At 39.7% G+C, this 13549-nt stretch overlaps 1 protein-coding gene across 3 annotated transcripts in view; it reads left to right on the forward strand.

Moving 5' to 3' along the window:
- Positions 1-2910: 2910 nt before the first annotated feature.
- LOC139984949 (monocarboxylate transporter 12-like) overlaps positions 2911-13549 on the forward strand; it is a 256740-nt gene continuing 246101 nt past the window's right edge. For all 3 annotated transcript variants that reach the window (XM_071999104.1, XM_071999106.1, XM_071999108.1), the window contains exon 1: positions 2911-3206. In XM_071999104.1, coding sequence (XP_071855205.1) covers positions 3014-3206 — 193 coding nt within the window. In that variant the 5' untranslated portion in view covers positions 2911-3013. The remainder of the gene's footprint in view (positions 3207-13549) is intronic.

The following is a 13549-nucleotide window of genomic DNA, read 5'->3' on the forward strand; positions in this document are numbered from 1 at the left end:
TGTTGAACGCGCGCGGAGCGCGCGAAAAATGTTGGTTATATTTTTTGGGCAAGTCGTTACAGCTCCCCAAATCAAATTGGTCTCCTTCGCCTTAGACTACACACACAGACAGTTTTGAAGCTGTTCATCCTGGAACGCCATTTTCATGCTCACTGATATGTTTTGATATCTGCTGTTTGCTTTACAAACTCGAACAGGCGCGTAGCGAGGAATTTGCCTAGGGAGGGGCGAAGTCTGTGGGCAAACTATCTAAGCGTAGCGCCACCATGAGTTGGCGCAAAGCGTACAAGAAAATTTTGGCCGAAAATGCCTCCCAGATCGCTGGAAATGACACTTCCCAGGCCTTGTTAGTTGTATCTAAGCATTTTCTATTTTGAAATAACTAGCGATATCATAAAAAAAATATGCTCGGGGGGGGGTGGTCGCCCCCTTCCCGAAATGCGTCATGTTCCCCGACGACTCGGTCGAGACCAGCCACAGTTGGTTTCAAAGCACAATTGTACAATTGTTTAAGGCGTCCATACACACACACACACGCGTTATGATAGACCATATATAGTATATATATAGATACATTAGTGAGAGGAAAAATGGAAACGTCAAAAATGGAGTTGTCGGTGCAAGGGGTAGGGTGAGGTGCACGCCCCTTCCGAAATCCTCGATCCGTCACTGGCTACCCTGTGTATATAATAGGGATCAGCGCTATAATGATGTCACTGTTCCTCGTTCTCTTCCCGGTGTCTTAATTGGCGTTTTTCTTTTACTCCCTCCTTTTCTCCTTTTTCTCTCCTTCTTCTTTTTCTTTTCACTTCCTTCCTCTTCTCCTCCTCTTTTTCCCCCTCTTTTTTCCCTTTTTTTCTCTTTTTTTTTCTCTCCTCTTTTTCTTACCCGGGGGGCGCGCGCCCCCAACGCCCCCCCCTGGATACGCGCCTGCATAGTATATAATAATGCCGTGCCACAAAAATAAGGTTAAAAGTGCCTATGTTGCGGGAGCTGCAGTTGGTCAGATAACGCCGAATCGTTGCGGATAAATACGGTTAACATTTGTTGCTTGCAACTTTTTCTGCAGGATGTTGTTAACTCAAATGCGTTCAAATGTAACCTGTCTTGTTCAATTTGAAACTAAAGAACCAAAGTAGAGAATTGATCGTATTCTTTTGGAGAAGAATGCAACTCAAGGAGATCTAGTTTATTAACGTGTGGAGTATTAACTGTACACCGCAACAATTCTTTGGAAATCTGAGTCTGTAGTTTTTTCCTGCGTAGCCAACCTGTGCATTTCAGATTGCTATGAAGATTGTATTTTCAGCTGGCATTCACCAGCCAGCCATGTAGATGATGGAGCGGGCTATTAATCCCAATATGTTGCGCGCATGCGCAATACAAAAAATATTGTATGATAACATATAATTGGAATGTGTAAAAGAAAGTTGGCCTGACGTTTCGATCCTAGCAGGATCTTCTTCAGAGGCTAAATGACAAGTAACAGTAACAGAAGGGACAAAAACACGCACAGAATACAGACAGGTTAGCACGGTGAACACAATGAGATAGATGTAGGGGATTGGTAGACAAGGAATGGAGAGAGGAAAGCAACAGGGGAAGAGGAGAGGTAGGAGATAAACAGTGGAGGGACAAAGAGAGGATAAAAGGAACGGGGTAGGGAATAAACTGGAGAAGGGCAAGGACAGAAAGGTGTGGAGAAAAAAAGGGTGGAAGAGAGCTGTGAGAAGAGGAGTAATGGGGCTGTAACAAAGATAAAAGGAGTGGGGGACAGAAGAAAAGTAGTCATGTCCTTCCTAAATGTTGAGCCCATGAGGTTGAATGATGCGAAGGCGTTGCATCCATAGCCTCCCCCTCTGCTGATTCGTACTAGGTCAGGACGGCTACCTAAGGATTCAATCCCCTGTAAAGACATGACGTTAATGGTATGGTTGGGAAGGTTTAAATGTTCTCCAACTGGGGTCTGATCAGTCTTCATGGTGTTGACTGTGGATCTGTTACCATAGAATCGCTTCTTGCGGGTGATTTTGGTTTCGCCAACATACTTGATGCCGCAAACTCTACAAGAGATCAGATAGATGACATTGGTGGTTGTGCAAGTGACGTGACGTTGTGTGTGAGTTGCATACTGTAGCTGGTGATGGAATTAGATTGAACAGTGTGGTGGCTGCAGACGATGCATCTCGAATAACGATCACATTTGAAAGAAGGTTGCGCGGTCGTATGTAGGCGATGGTGGGTTTTTTTCAGGGACGGCTCGTTGGAGTCTATCTGAAGTGAGGAAAATGTTGTGGTTGTTAGAAGTGATTTTCTGAAGAGGAGGAAGATTTGATAGGAAAGTAACAACCAGGGCAGTTTGTTGTCGCAATCTCGTCCCTTTTTGTCCTTCACTGCCAAAGTAGATGATCTGGAAAGGGAGCGGACTCTAGGAATGGCTTCACGCACCCTTCTGGCACTATGGCCCCTGACAGTAAGGTGTTTTTCCAAAGCATCTGTATGGCGAATGAAAGAGGAATTGTTAGAGCAAATGCGAAGAAGGCAAAGTGCTTGACTGTAGGCAATTCCAGACTTGCAGTGACGGGGATGGCAGCTTGAAGAATGGAGATACTGGTGTGTGTCTGTGGGCTTGGTGTATAAGTCTGTAGAGAGAGAACCGTGTTCCTTGCGAACAGTCACATCGAGAAAGTTAACCTGTTGGTGAGAGTAATCAGAGGTGAATGTGATGTGCTGTGGAAAGAATTGATGCGATTGATGAAGGTGAGCAGGCTATCCTCATCACTATAATTGGTAAAGAGACGGTAAAAGGAAAGAGCGCCACCACGTTTTCAAAGCTGGCCGTTCTCAAATAGTGTTGTCATATGGCAGCTGTGGTTATTTATTTCCTCAAATCAAACAGCACGCGTTATTTAGTAGCATCTGAGAAATATACACCGCATTTGAAACAGCGTAACATAAGTGAAATGCTCTTTGCCTGAACTACATTATTTGCTACCTAAATTAAATTGTGAAAATGAAGAATAAAGGAGTCATCAATTGTCGTTCCTCTGGTGTCTTCTTGGCTGGTTTCGTGATGGTATTTCTCTTCACGGGTTCATTTAAAGCGAATGGTGTTCTTTATTGGGATAGCGTGTTAGAATACCAAACATCTAACTTTCTAGCCGGCAGCACCTACGTGTTGCAAGCATCTGTTGCATTCACAATTGGTAAGTTTTAACCCTTTTTCATAATTCGGCTTTTCCCTCACTTTGTTTCAACTAATGTACATATTGGTGCAACATGTCGGACCTCAGAACTTTGGTCCACTGACACAAACTATTTGTTATAGTGTTACTTGTAGGTCATAGAGCATTTTCGGATTTCTTTTTATCAGCTTAATTACTTGAATTTAAAATTGGATCTATTTTGCAGTGTATTCCTCTGTAAATGGAAGGTCAAATTTACCCCCGCTTGACTTTATCAAAAAGTGTCCAAGTATATATCGATATTTCGCCCATTTCACGTGCTTGATATGGTGTTATGGCCCTTACCGAAATCCCATATCTGGGCGAGATATAAAAATCCAGATCTGGCCCAGATCTGGAATTTCAATCTGGGCCAGATCCGCTCCAGATCTGGAATTTATATCTGGCCAGATAAAAAATTTGGCAGATATAACTTGATATAAAATAAAGTTTTATATGGCCCATATAAAACTTGATCTGGTTAAATTTCATTGCATCCATATCTGGGCCAGATAAAAGTTTATCTGGTTGATATAAAAAAAAAATCCAGATAAACTTTTATATTGCCCATATAAAATGTTATATGGTTGAAAATATCGCTCGGACGTCCGAACGAAATTTTTTGTGTTCAGTATGGTATTCAACAAACTCTAAATCTGTTAAAAACAGAACATAATACGAAGAATATACAGTACTATAAATGATAGCGACGAAATTAAATGTCTGTGTGAATTGGCGAGTCACATGTGATATTTGCATATATCATTCAGTGACGTGCACTCTCGGAGGGAGGGGGTGGGCGTCTCCCCGCCTCCACCGTCAGTTGGGAATAAAAAGTCCAGTTAGGTGATTTGTTTAGATTCAGTCGGGGAAGACAGTCGGGGAAGAACAAGACCCCTTCCTATAGACATAGAGCGCCCTTCCATGACCGTTCATACCCAAGATTGAGTATACGTAAGGTGTATATTTTTTTTTGTACTCGTTGTTAGCAATGTACGAATGACGTGCCCGGGACCTTGTGCTAGTACTAATACTAATCTATATGCATGTGTAAGGACTTGAGTTTTGCACACGACACTAATGGACCCGGGCAGTTAACACTGCGATTTCAAGTCGTCCACTAAAACAATTAGGTTCAACAATGCAGGGTTGCCATTTGAAGGCTACCACGAGTTACAATTAAGCTACAAAATGAATCCCAAAAATTACCAAAAACAATAGCATCCTTTTGATACTCTCCCAGCCATGTACCGGTATATTATTATTTTTTTTTTTTTTTTTTTTTTATACATAATACATAAATAGGTGATGAAATCGGCGTGATCAAATGGTATTCCTAATTATCTGTATTTCCGTTCTTAGTCATTGTATTAACTTTAGCTATCAGGACCCTCCAGTGTTCCTCATGAAGAGCATAGTAAGCCCCTGGTGTTAAAATCGGGGGGTGTAGACCCGACCCTTTGTAGGGTGGTTTTTTGAGTGTCATAAAAATTCGGGGCAAAAATGAATAAATATACCAACATTTTGCAACTTTATGCACCCAATGCACCCTTTAGTCAAACATAAACAATTATCAAATGTGAGGGGGATACCTTCTCCCCCATAGGCTCCTTTGACGCAGTTCACAAAATGCCAACTGTATACAGGGTCGTCAAGAAAATCAAATACAAAATTGGATACCCCGAGCAAGAAAAACAAGTTGGATACCCACGGGTGGCAGTTAAATTGTTCTTGTTTATATAATCCAGGGAATCAGACAGTCACTCTGGATGGGGCACCAACGGTTAATCCTCGGATCCATGGATGACGGACAGGGGTAGAAGTGTCCACTCTCTGTTCAACCCCAAAACCGCACAAACTTGCGTGTAGACTTTAATTATAGACCTGATTAGTCACTGAATGCCAACCATTTTTCGTTTTGATACTGATGTTTGATTTCTCCTGACTAGAACACACACACCCCTTTATATTCGAGCAGGCTTTAACGATCTCATGCAAAGCTACCCACCCTGTTTTTTACTTTCCCGGATTCGCCCCTGCTGTTGAAGGCATATAGACTAAACATTATTATTAGAATTTTAAATTAAAACAAAATAAGCCTGTATGTACTATTGTAGACTTACGTTAATTATGTAAGAGTTTACGATAGTATGAAACTGTTCACTGCATGGGCTGCATGAATGTTCATCTATAGCATAGCTGGTATAGTCTATTGATTGATTCCGAATAGTGGAATTGATTCACTCGTTGAGAACATGGACGTATTTGGCATGTTTTCGAGTGATAAGAATGACCACCTTCTATATGAATTCCCCCCACTTGTCGAATAGTGGCTTTGAAGCACAGTTATTAGGATTTCACTTTTAGGAAACGAAATTCCTCAGTAAAATGAGAGGTGGATCCTGGGGAATTCTCAAAGAATGATTTATAACTCTTTCAGAGTTACGTGTAACAGGGATAGGCCATGAATTAGAGATAAAGCGAAAACACATCCTGTTCTTCATCTTTTTTTATCAATTACCAGTGAGAAGAGTCCTATGTGTCGACGAAAGCCAAAAAGAATAAATAAATACAAATAAAAATAAACATAAAATTAATAGTATATATATATATATATATATATATATATATATATATATATGTTTATATATATATATTTAAATATATATATACATATATATATATATATATATATATATATATATGTGTGTGTGTATGTATATCTACATATATATACATATAAGGTGAAGACCAGCAGTACGCTGACTCTTAATTGTATTTAGCAAACGTGGTGGCCTTAACTATGCATAAATGAAATCATTAATTGATATACGTTCTCTTAGTGTCGCGAAACATTTGAGGTGGCACCAGCCGCATCCGTAGACCATTTTTTTTTTACGCCAATGTCCTGGACACTTTCAAGGGTATACTTCTCACTTCTTTGAATTAAGATTCGGCTGACCATATGCAAGTGACGTGTGTTTTACTATCGCACAGTTACAAGTGTAAGCACGACGCAAAGGCAGAATGTTGACTTTTCCAAGCCTTATGTACAACGCCGCCATTATGACATGTATGTTAACAGCTTCATTATATTAGATTCGACAATTGCAAAGCTCAATTGATTCTCTTTTAACAGAAATTAATCGTTGTAATATAAAAAAAGGAAACTTAAACAATAAAAAAAAATAAGGGAAGCATGAAGCAGAAGTGTTACGGTTGTTGTTAAATTTAGACTTGACCAAGTAGTTTTCAGCTTAGTATGATAAGGGATTTTAAACCTGTAATATCCTCCTAATGGAACAAGGTTATTCTCAGCTGGGTTTAGGATAGTTATCCATCAGAGTTACATCCTTGTCAAATGAACGGCTGATTCCCAAACATGTGTATAACCGCTTTCTCGATGTCCGTGAGGCTCCTTTGTATGTCGTATTAACACACAACCCGTAACCCCCCGCCCGCACCCCTTACCTACACGTCCTTCCCGTTCTCTCAATGAAAAGCGGTCATAAAACACCGGTCGGACAATATCATCCATTGAAGCCACGTTCTGTACTTGATATTTAAAACAGTTGAGAACATTTTATGTGCTATGAAAAATTCAGCAAACGGCTTTATCAATGAATGTTTCTCACACAATTCTCTAGAAAATAATGAAGGGCACCAAAAATCATTATAATAATGTTATTAGACCATTGCTTGACCATGCCACACAGTGCCAGACTGAACGCAACCCGAACCAACATAATCGACGTGAATGCCTTACAATTCCCCCCTCCCCCCCTCCCACCCTCCCACACACAGAGAACATACGCAGGAGTATCTTTGCAGGGGTGGGGGTTGGGTGGTGGAATGGTTGAAAGCTGACCTTAGATCGCCAGCACGACACAACAGGCATTTAAATATGACACCTGAGAGGGGGTTCTGGCAAGGTCGATGGGGGATGGGGGGGTAAGGATTGATATTCGCGAGGAATGTTTGCCACTTACTGTAGGTCTTCATAAAAATTACCCAGACATAAGCTCTTATTTGCCATCTGAAAAAACAGTGGTTGCCACTCTGATAACACGATGAGGTCAGCTTTGAGGGATCTTTGGTCAGAGAACTTTCTTTAAGAATGACAACACACTTTTCTTGGTCTCTGTATTTATTTCTCGTTCATGATACATACAACTTTGAGAAGTAAATCTGTCAGTAAATAGTAACAAGACAACAATGGCCATGGCTTTAAAACTTTATGAAAAGACTAGAGGTAAAGTAGTTGAACGGAATGTTTAAATAAAAGGCAGGTCCAGGAAAGGCAAGAACGTTTGGTCGAACAGTTATAAAGTACATGTACATATATATTTATATATATATATATATATATATATATATATATATATATATATATATATATATATATATATATATATACATATATATATTGGATATATATAAATATATATATATATATATATATATATATATATATATAATTATATATATATATATATATATATATATATATATATATATATATATATATATGAAGTCTTATTTAATAACATTGTATAGATAGCCATAAACATACCTGAGGTCGGAGTCAAAGAGCCAATAAGGGAGGGATTTAGGGGAGGAATTTCTAAAGGGGAGGACTTTCTAAGTATTGAGGATTTTGGAGACGTAGCGGTTTCTATTGTCTGGGTAGGGAGTGGTTGCTACTTTGTCGGATTTTTTTTGTTTTGTTCTTTATGTATAAGGATACCTGGAGTCGGGGGCTAGACCCACTTAGGGAAAAAAAGGATTTTCTATTGGAATGATACTGTAAAGGGTGTGAAGACTCGCGCAAAAAGAAACGTCTAATGTCGGTAATATGACCTAGTTTCGAATGAGGTGTAACAGAAGTGTTAGACAACACCATCGATCCCACAAAATAAGCACACAGCTTGCTACCGTCAGTAATTAGACACTAGTGTACAGTCAGTACATACAGCTGCGGTCAATACCCACAGCACAGTGTACAAACGATAAAGCGATGGACATCTCAGGTCCAGCTAAATATAACAGGTATCACGTTTCATTACTGTCTGCAGTTTGTAGCGACAAGCAGAAAACTCCACTTGCAAGCAATGAAAAGTTAACTTTTTCAGAGCGCGGCACCCGGTTTGGGGCGAGTCTTCAATGCCACAGTTTTGAATACAGAAAGGTTTTGGTTATTTGGGAAGTGAGTTGTTGCGACTTTGTATTTCAGTAGGAGTTCTTCAATCAATGGGTCGTTCTCGAGATTGGTTTTGTATAATTTGGTGTTAAATTCTTCACGTATAGGGTGAAAAAAAAAGATTTTGTGTTCCTAGTAGTAGTACTAGTTGAGTCTCGTCCATCCGACATGCTCAGTGATTAATCTCCGCCACGTATCACGATCTTGTGTAAGATTTGTTGCTTCCTCGATATTCTTAATGTTAACGTCCTTATATTACTTTTTTTTCCAAGTAAGGTAGTCCCGGGCCTTCCTACTTGTTTAGCAGTATGTCTCAATGCTTCTCTTAAAGCAACCTTTGCTGAAGCGTCCTCGTGGAGTATTGGTACATGACCGAAAAATCTCAATCTTCTATGTGTTTCCTGAGCGCCTTCTTTTGCATTATTCAAACATTTAAACCAGAGAGATAGGTTTAAAGCAGTTCCGCGAAATTTCATACTTCTGACCAAATTTTGTGGGCGGTGTGACCATACAGAGTGTCCCCCTGTACAAAGTGCCCGGGAACTATTTTAATCAGCACATTTAGTCCGGTCGGACATTATCTGTCGAAAACTGTGTCCCCCCTTCACAGCAAATATAGTCCGGCCGGACGAAATGTTCTGGTATAAATTGTCCGCAAAAAAATTGCAATTCGACATTCAAAAAGCAACTATTCATTATATCAATGAATAAAGCAGATTCATACATAGTTTGATGTTTCAGGAAATAAATGATACGTTTTGCGTTGCTACCAAACAAAACTAATAGAAAAAATGAAAACAATTGAAAATAATTAACAAGTCTTCCATCTGTAAAAGATGTTATCATGTTTTTGTTTTGTTTTGTTTTTTGTGATTGCTGCTATTGTATCCTCCGTATTTGTTGCATGTTGTATTCGGCCACTATATTGCCATAAAAAGTCATCTATACAGAGGGAGAGATCGCATCAAGGCTAACTCCCTCCCCCAACGGAGTGCGGGGACGGGATACGGCAGGCAACAGCTGCAACACAAATAATTGCAGAGGTAAAAGATTAAGAACTTAAAGGAGTTCAAACCTCATTGTAGCCGTATTTTCTCAACACACAGTGGGTACTGTGGGTAAGATTTTACAATTACAGTAATTGTACTTAATAGGTCTACTAGAGTTGTTGCCTAGACAACATGAAATTTCATCCGTGCATAAAGCCCAGTATCCGACGGGAACCGAGGGTGCTTTTCAAGTTACATCCTAAACCGCCAATGTTGTATACAACATTCAAGCCCATACACATAATTTTGAGTGCAAGGAGGGGGGGGGGGGTGGGGAGGAGTTTGGATAGTAAGTTATCGATTTGTGTCTTGGAGAATAGTCTTGTTAATATCCGTGACACTATCTGTGATGAGCTCCAAAATATTTGTGTTTGCTAGTAACAACCCTGAGGTAGCTGGAAAACACTTCCCTGACCTTGAAAATGTCATCACTACCCCAACCCTCTCCGTACGGGCCTGTCACCCGTTTTTTTTTTACTTTCATTACCACTTTATTGTGTTTTTTGTACACTTCCTTTTTTTTCACACGGGAACCGTCAAGGTCTTTCCCTCTCAAAATTCCCCCCGCTCTCCCCCTTGCCCCTAAACCCCGTTGTGATGGCCAATACGTGAAGAAAATATTCATTTGTATAGACAAATGGCATTTGAACTCTGGCACTTCCAGCGATAAAGGTTCGTTTTTTATAATTATCATTTGAAAATGCGCCCTTTAATACCACTTCCATAACAGTTTCCTAAATAACGCGAAAAAACCCACAACATATGATGATGTTAATGATGATATAATTGTATACGATCATGTACTAAAAACTTACGATCATGTAATAGAAATACACGATCATGTACTAAAATATTACGATCATGTACCAAACATATACAATCATGTACTAAAAGTATACGATCATGCTCTAAACATATACGATCATGTACAACAAACGTACGATGTACATCAAAACAAATGCAATCATGTACTAACAATGCTATGTTAAAAAAGTGGCGTCTGCATACGCGCATTGTATATACTGAATCAGGATCCAGAGGGGGGGGGGGGGGTTCAAAACACCCTCTGTATGACAAAAAAATACAAAAAACAAAATAATGCTAGCTAATCATTATATAAAAATGTACTATCTATTATACATTATTTTGCAATAAGAGACCTAAAAACTTACAGTGGCCAGAATTAAGGGCCTATACAGATTACCTTTAACCTTCCGATTACTTAGCCTCATTCCTTCAAATGCCACCGCCTTTATCCACTCGGCCGCAGCACCCAAATGCACCCAAATGCGGCACATGATATCACCATTTCGAGTGATTTATGTCAACTATGTCACTTTACTTATGTATACGACGTATAGTGTTTTTATCACGCGTCGGTACTTTCTGGCCGTATAAGCAAAGCGCCCCCAGTTGGATGGGTGGCTGCAGTATATGTTGCATGACGTCATTCTCTCTACCTCTATGATCTAGACATAATCCTTTGTCTGGTTTATCTATATGCCAAGATGAGCACCTTCAAAGAGATAAGAAAATTCATGATCAAGGAGATATCATGTCTTTTTGACCCACCTCCCCCCCCCCCCCCATGCCCCTAAAAAAAATGGGCTGCAGAATTGTCAGTTTTAGCTGAAGCGCCACTAAAATTTAATGAAAACTCTACATCAGTGTTTGAAAAGGAATATTCATATTCTTGTACATATTGCATGGCTAGATATGTTTATGAAGTTTTCTTCTGCAGTGAGGTATGGCATGTAGAGAATATGGCACACCTAAAAATAGTACTATCAGGCCTTCAAATATCTCACCAACCACAATGAATGTGAACTTGTTACATACAGTATTAGTACAACCTTCCTATAGGAGTAGTCTAGACATTTATGCAATAGTCCATTAAAATTAATTAATTGCATTTTTATATTGTCGCATGCATGCAGACAAGTCTATCTCTTTAAGCTTTAGTAATATGATTTGATTATGCTTGTTAACATCTATGATAGGCAGAGCCGTAAAACGGTGGAAATTTATGAAATTGTTTGCAACAATTTGTAATGACAATTGGGTAAACAAAAATAGGCCATAACAACTTATGTACTTGCACTAACAACTTTGCAATAACGTTGCATAAGCAATTACTTGAGTTTTTACAACTAACCAAACGTGGTAAATATTTTCATGATTTGTGCAACAATCATAGATATGTTTTAACCCTATATAGGCTAGGGTTACCGTGCTGCTGTTTCGTGTCCAGAAGCAGGTATGGAAGTTTACGAAAACATGAAAATAAAATTGCTATATAGGATGTAATGTATTAATAATCTTTCGTAAATGTGATCATCACTGTGCAAATAGAGGATACGCGTCCCACGTGTAAACTAACATAGGCTTATAACAAAAATTATCTTTCCTTCGAAACGGCCTGGGCTAACCACCGTGACAGGCATAGTGTGTATCCTATAGTGTAAGTTACAGACATTACCTCAGATGGTTTTTAAGAAAAAGTCGCCCAGGAAAGAACATGGGTACGAAAACCAAACTACCGAACGACTGATCCGCTCTCAACCCCAGTCCCCTTGCATTGGGACTGTGACTGTGTGATCATCGTCGGGTGTACCATTCCCCTCGAAAGGGAGCATATACTACACATGGTCTTAGCCAAAAGGCCGAGAAGCGACCTCAGATGCCACTATGAGTATGAGCTGTCTCGATTTGGGCGAGTTGAAAAGCCCTAGATAGCAAACTTACCTTCCATTTAGGTATGTACTAGAGTTCCATTTCCAGCCAGTCTGAAAGACTGACTTTGTCACCGTCACAGTTTCATAACGTAACTTTTATCCCTGCTGACATCAAGATCAAACCTTCAGCTACATCTGCGTGGATCTATCGTGTGGAATCATTCAAGTGTAAATGAATTGCAACTAACTGACGTCAGAAAGATAGTGCGGTCCCACGAACCCGGAAATATGCTTACCCTTGTATTACGTAATAGCTACAAGTAAGCTCGTTGCGGCCTTGTTCACATTTAAGAACGGTCGCGAACTTGTACTTCAAGTATGCGTACGGTCTTAAGAATAATGAAGACAATCCCCCTTTCGGGGTTTCTTCAAGCACTCTTGCGTTCTTAATAACTGAGTGAACGTTCGCGGACTTAAAGGCATTGAAGACTCGCCCCAAACCGCGTGCGGCCATCTGAAAAAGTTAACTTTCCGTTGCTTGCAAGTGACGTTTTATTCGTGTCGCTTCAAAATGCAGACAGTATAGTGAAACGTGATACCTTGTTATCTTTAGCTGGACCTTGAGATATCCATCGGTGTATCGATTGTATACTGTACTGTGTGTGTATTTTTTCTGGGATCGATGGTGGTGTTAAACACTTCTGTTACACCTCATTCGAAACAAGGTCAAATAGCCAGGCATTATACGTTTCTTTTTGTGCGAGTCTTCACACCCTTTAAATGGTGACTCTAGATTTCCTGTAGTTGCAATTGCGCGGGAGTTTCTGAACATACATTACGTAAACGTGCATTTGTTTGTGTATACGTACCAGACCGTTGCCTTATTAAACGATTCCACCAAACGACGGACGCTATACGTATAACGTAACCCATTTCACTTTCTCTCTACCAATTCGAAAAACACTACAGAAAGGTCGCCTTAAGAATTGTGAGATAAAACTAAACTGAACGGTAGTCCATTAAATATCTAATCAAATTTTATTCATTGTACGCCGAACTCACCTATTTTTTATGAGACCAGAATCGTTAATTTCACGTCTAATTTATTGCGGGTTCTGTTCATAGGCGTAGGAGGCGGGGGGCGGGGGAGGGCTGGGGGCTGCAGCCTCCAACCAAAAATGTTTGTGAAAATTCGGGCAATATGCTGAGAATTTTTCGGGCACCTACTGAAAGAAAAATAATTTGCAATGTTGTTTTCATGGTTAAACTTATATTTTTCTTATCATTATTATTGTAACGACTTTCCCAATAATTATAACCAATATAGGGTTATAACACGGAAAATGATTGTATGTTATTGGCATGCGATGTAATAACTGATGCATGCCTATATGATATGCA

This window comes from Apostichopus japonicus, chromosome 17 (assembly GCF_037975245.1).
Source record: "Apostichopus japonicus isolate 1M-3 chromosome 17, ASM3797524v1, whole genome shotgun sequence".
NCBI classification, from domain to species: domain Eukaryota; kingdom Metazoa; phylum Echinodermata; class Holothuroidea; order Aspidochirotida; family Stichopodidae; genus Apostichopus; species Apostichopus japonicus.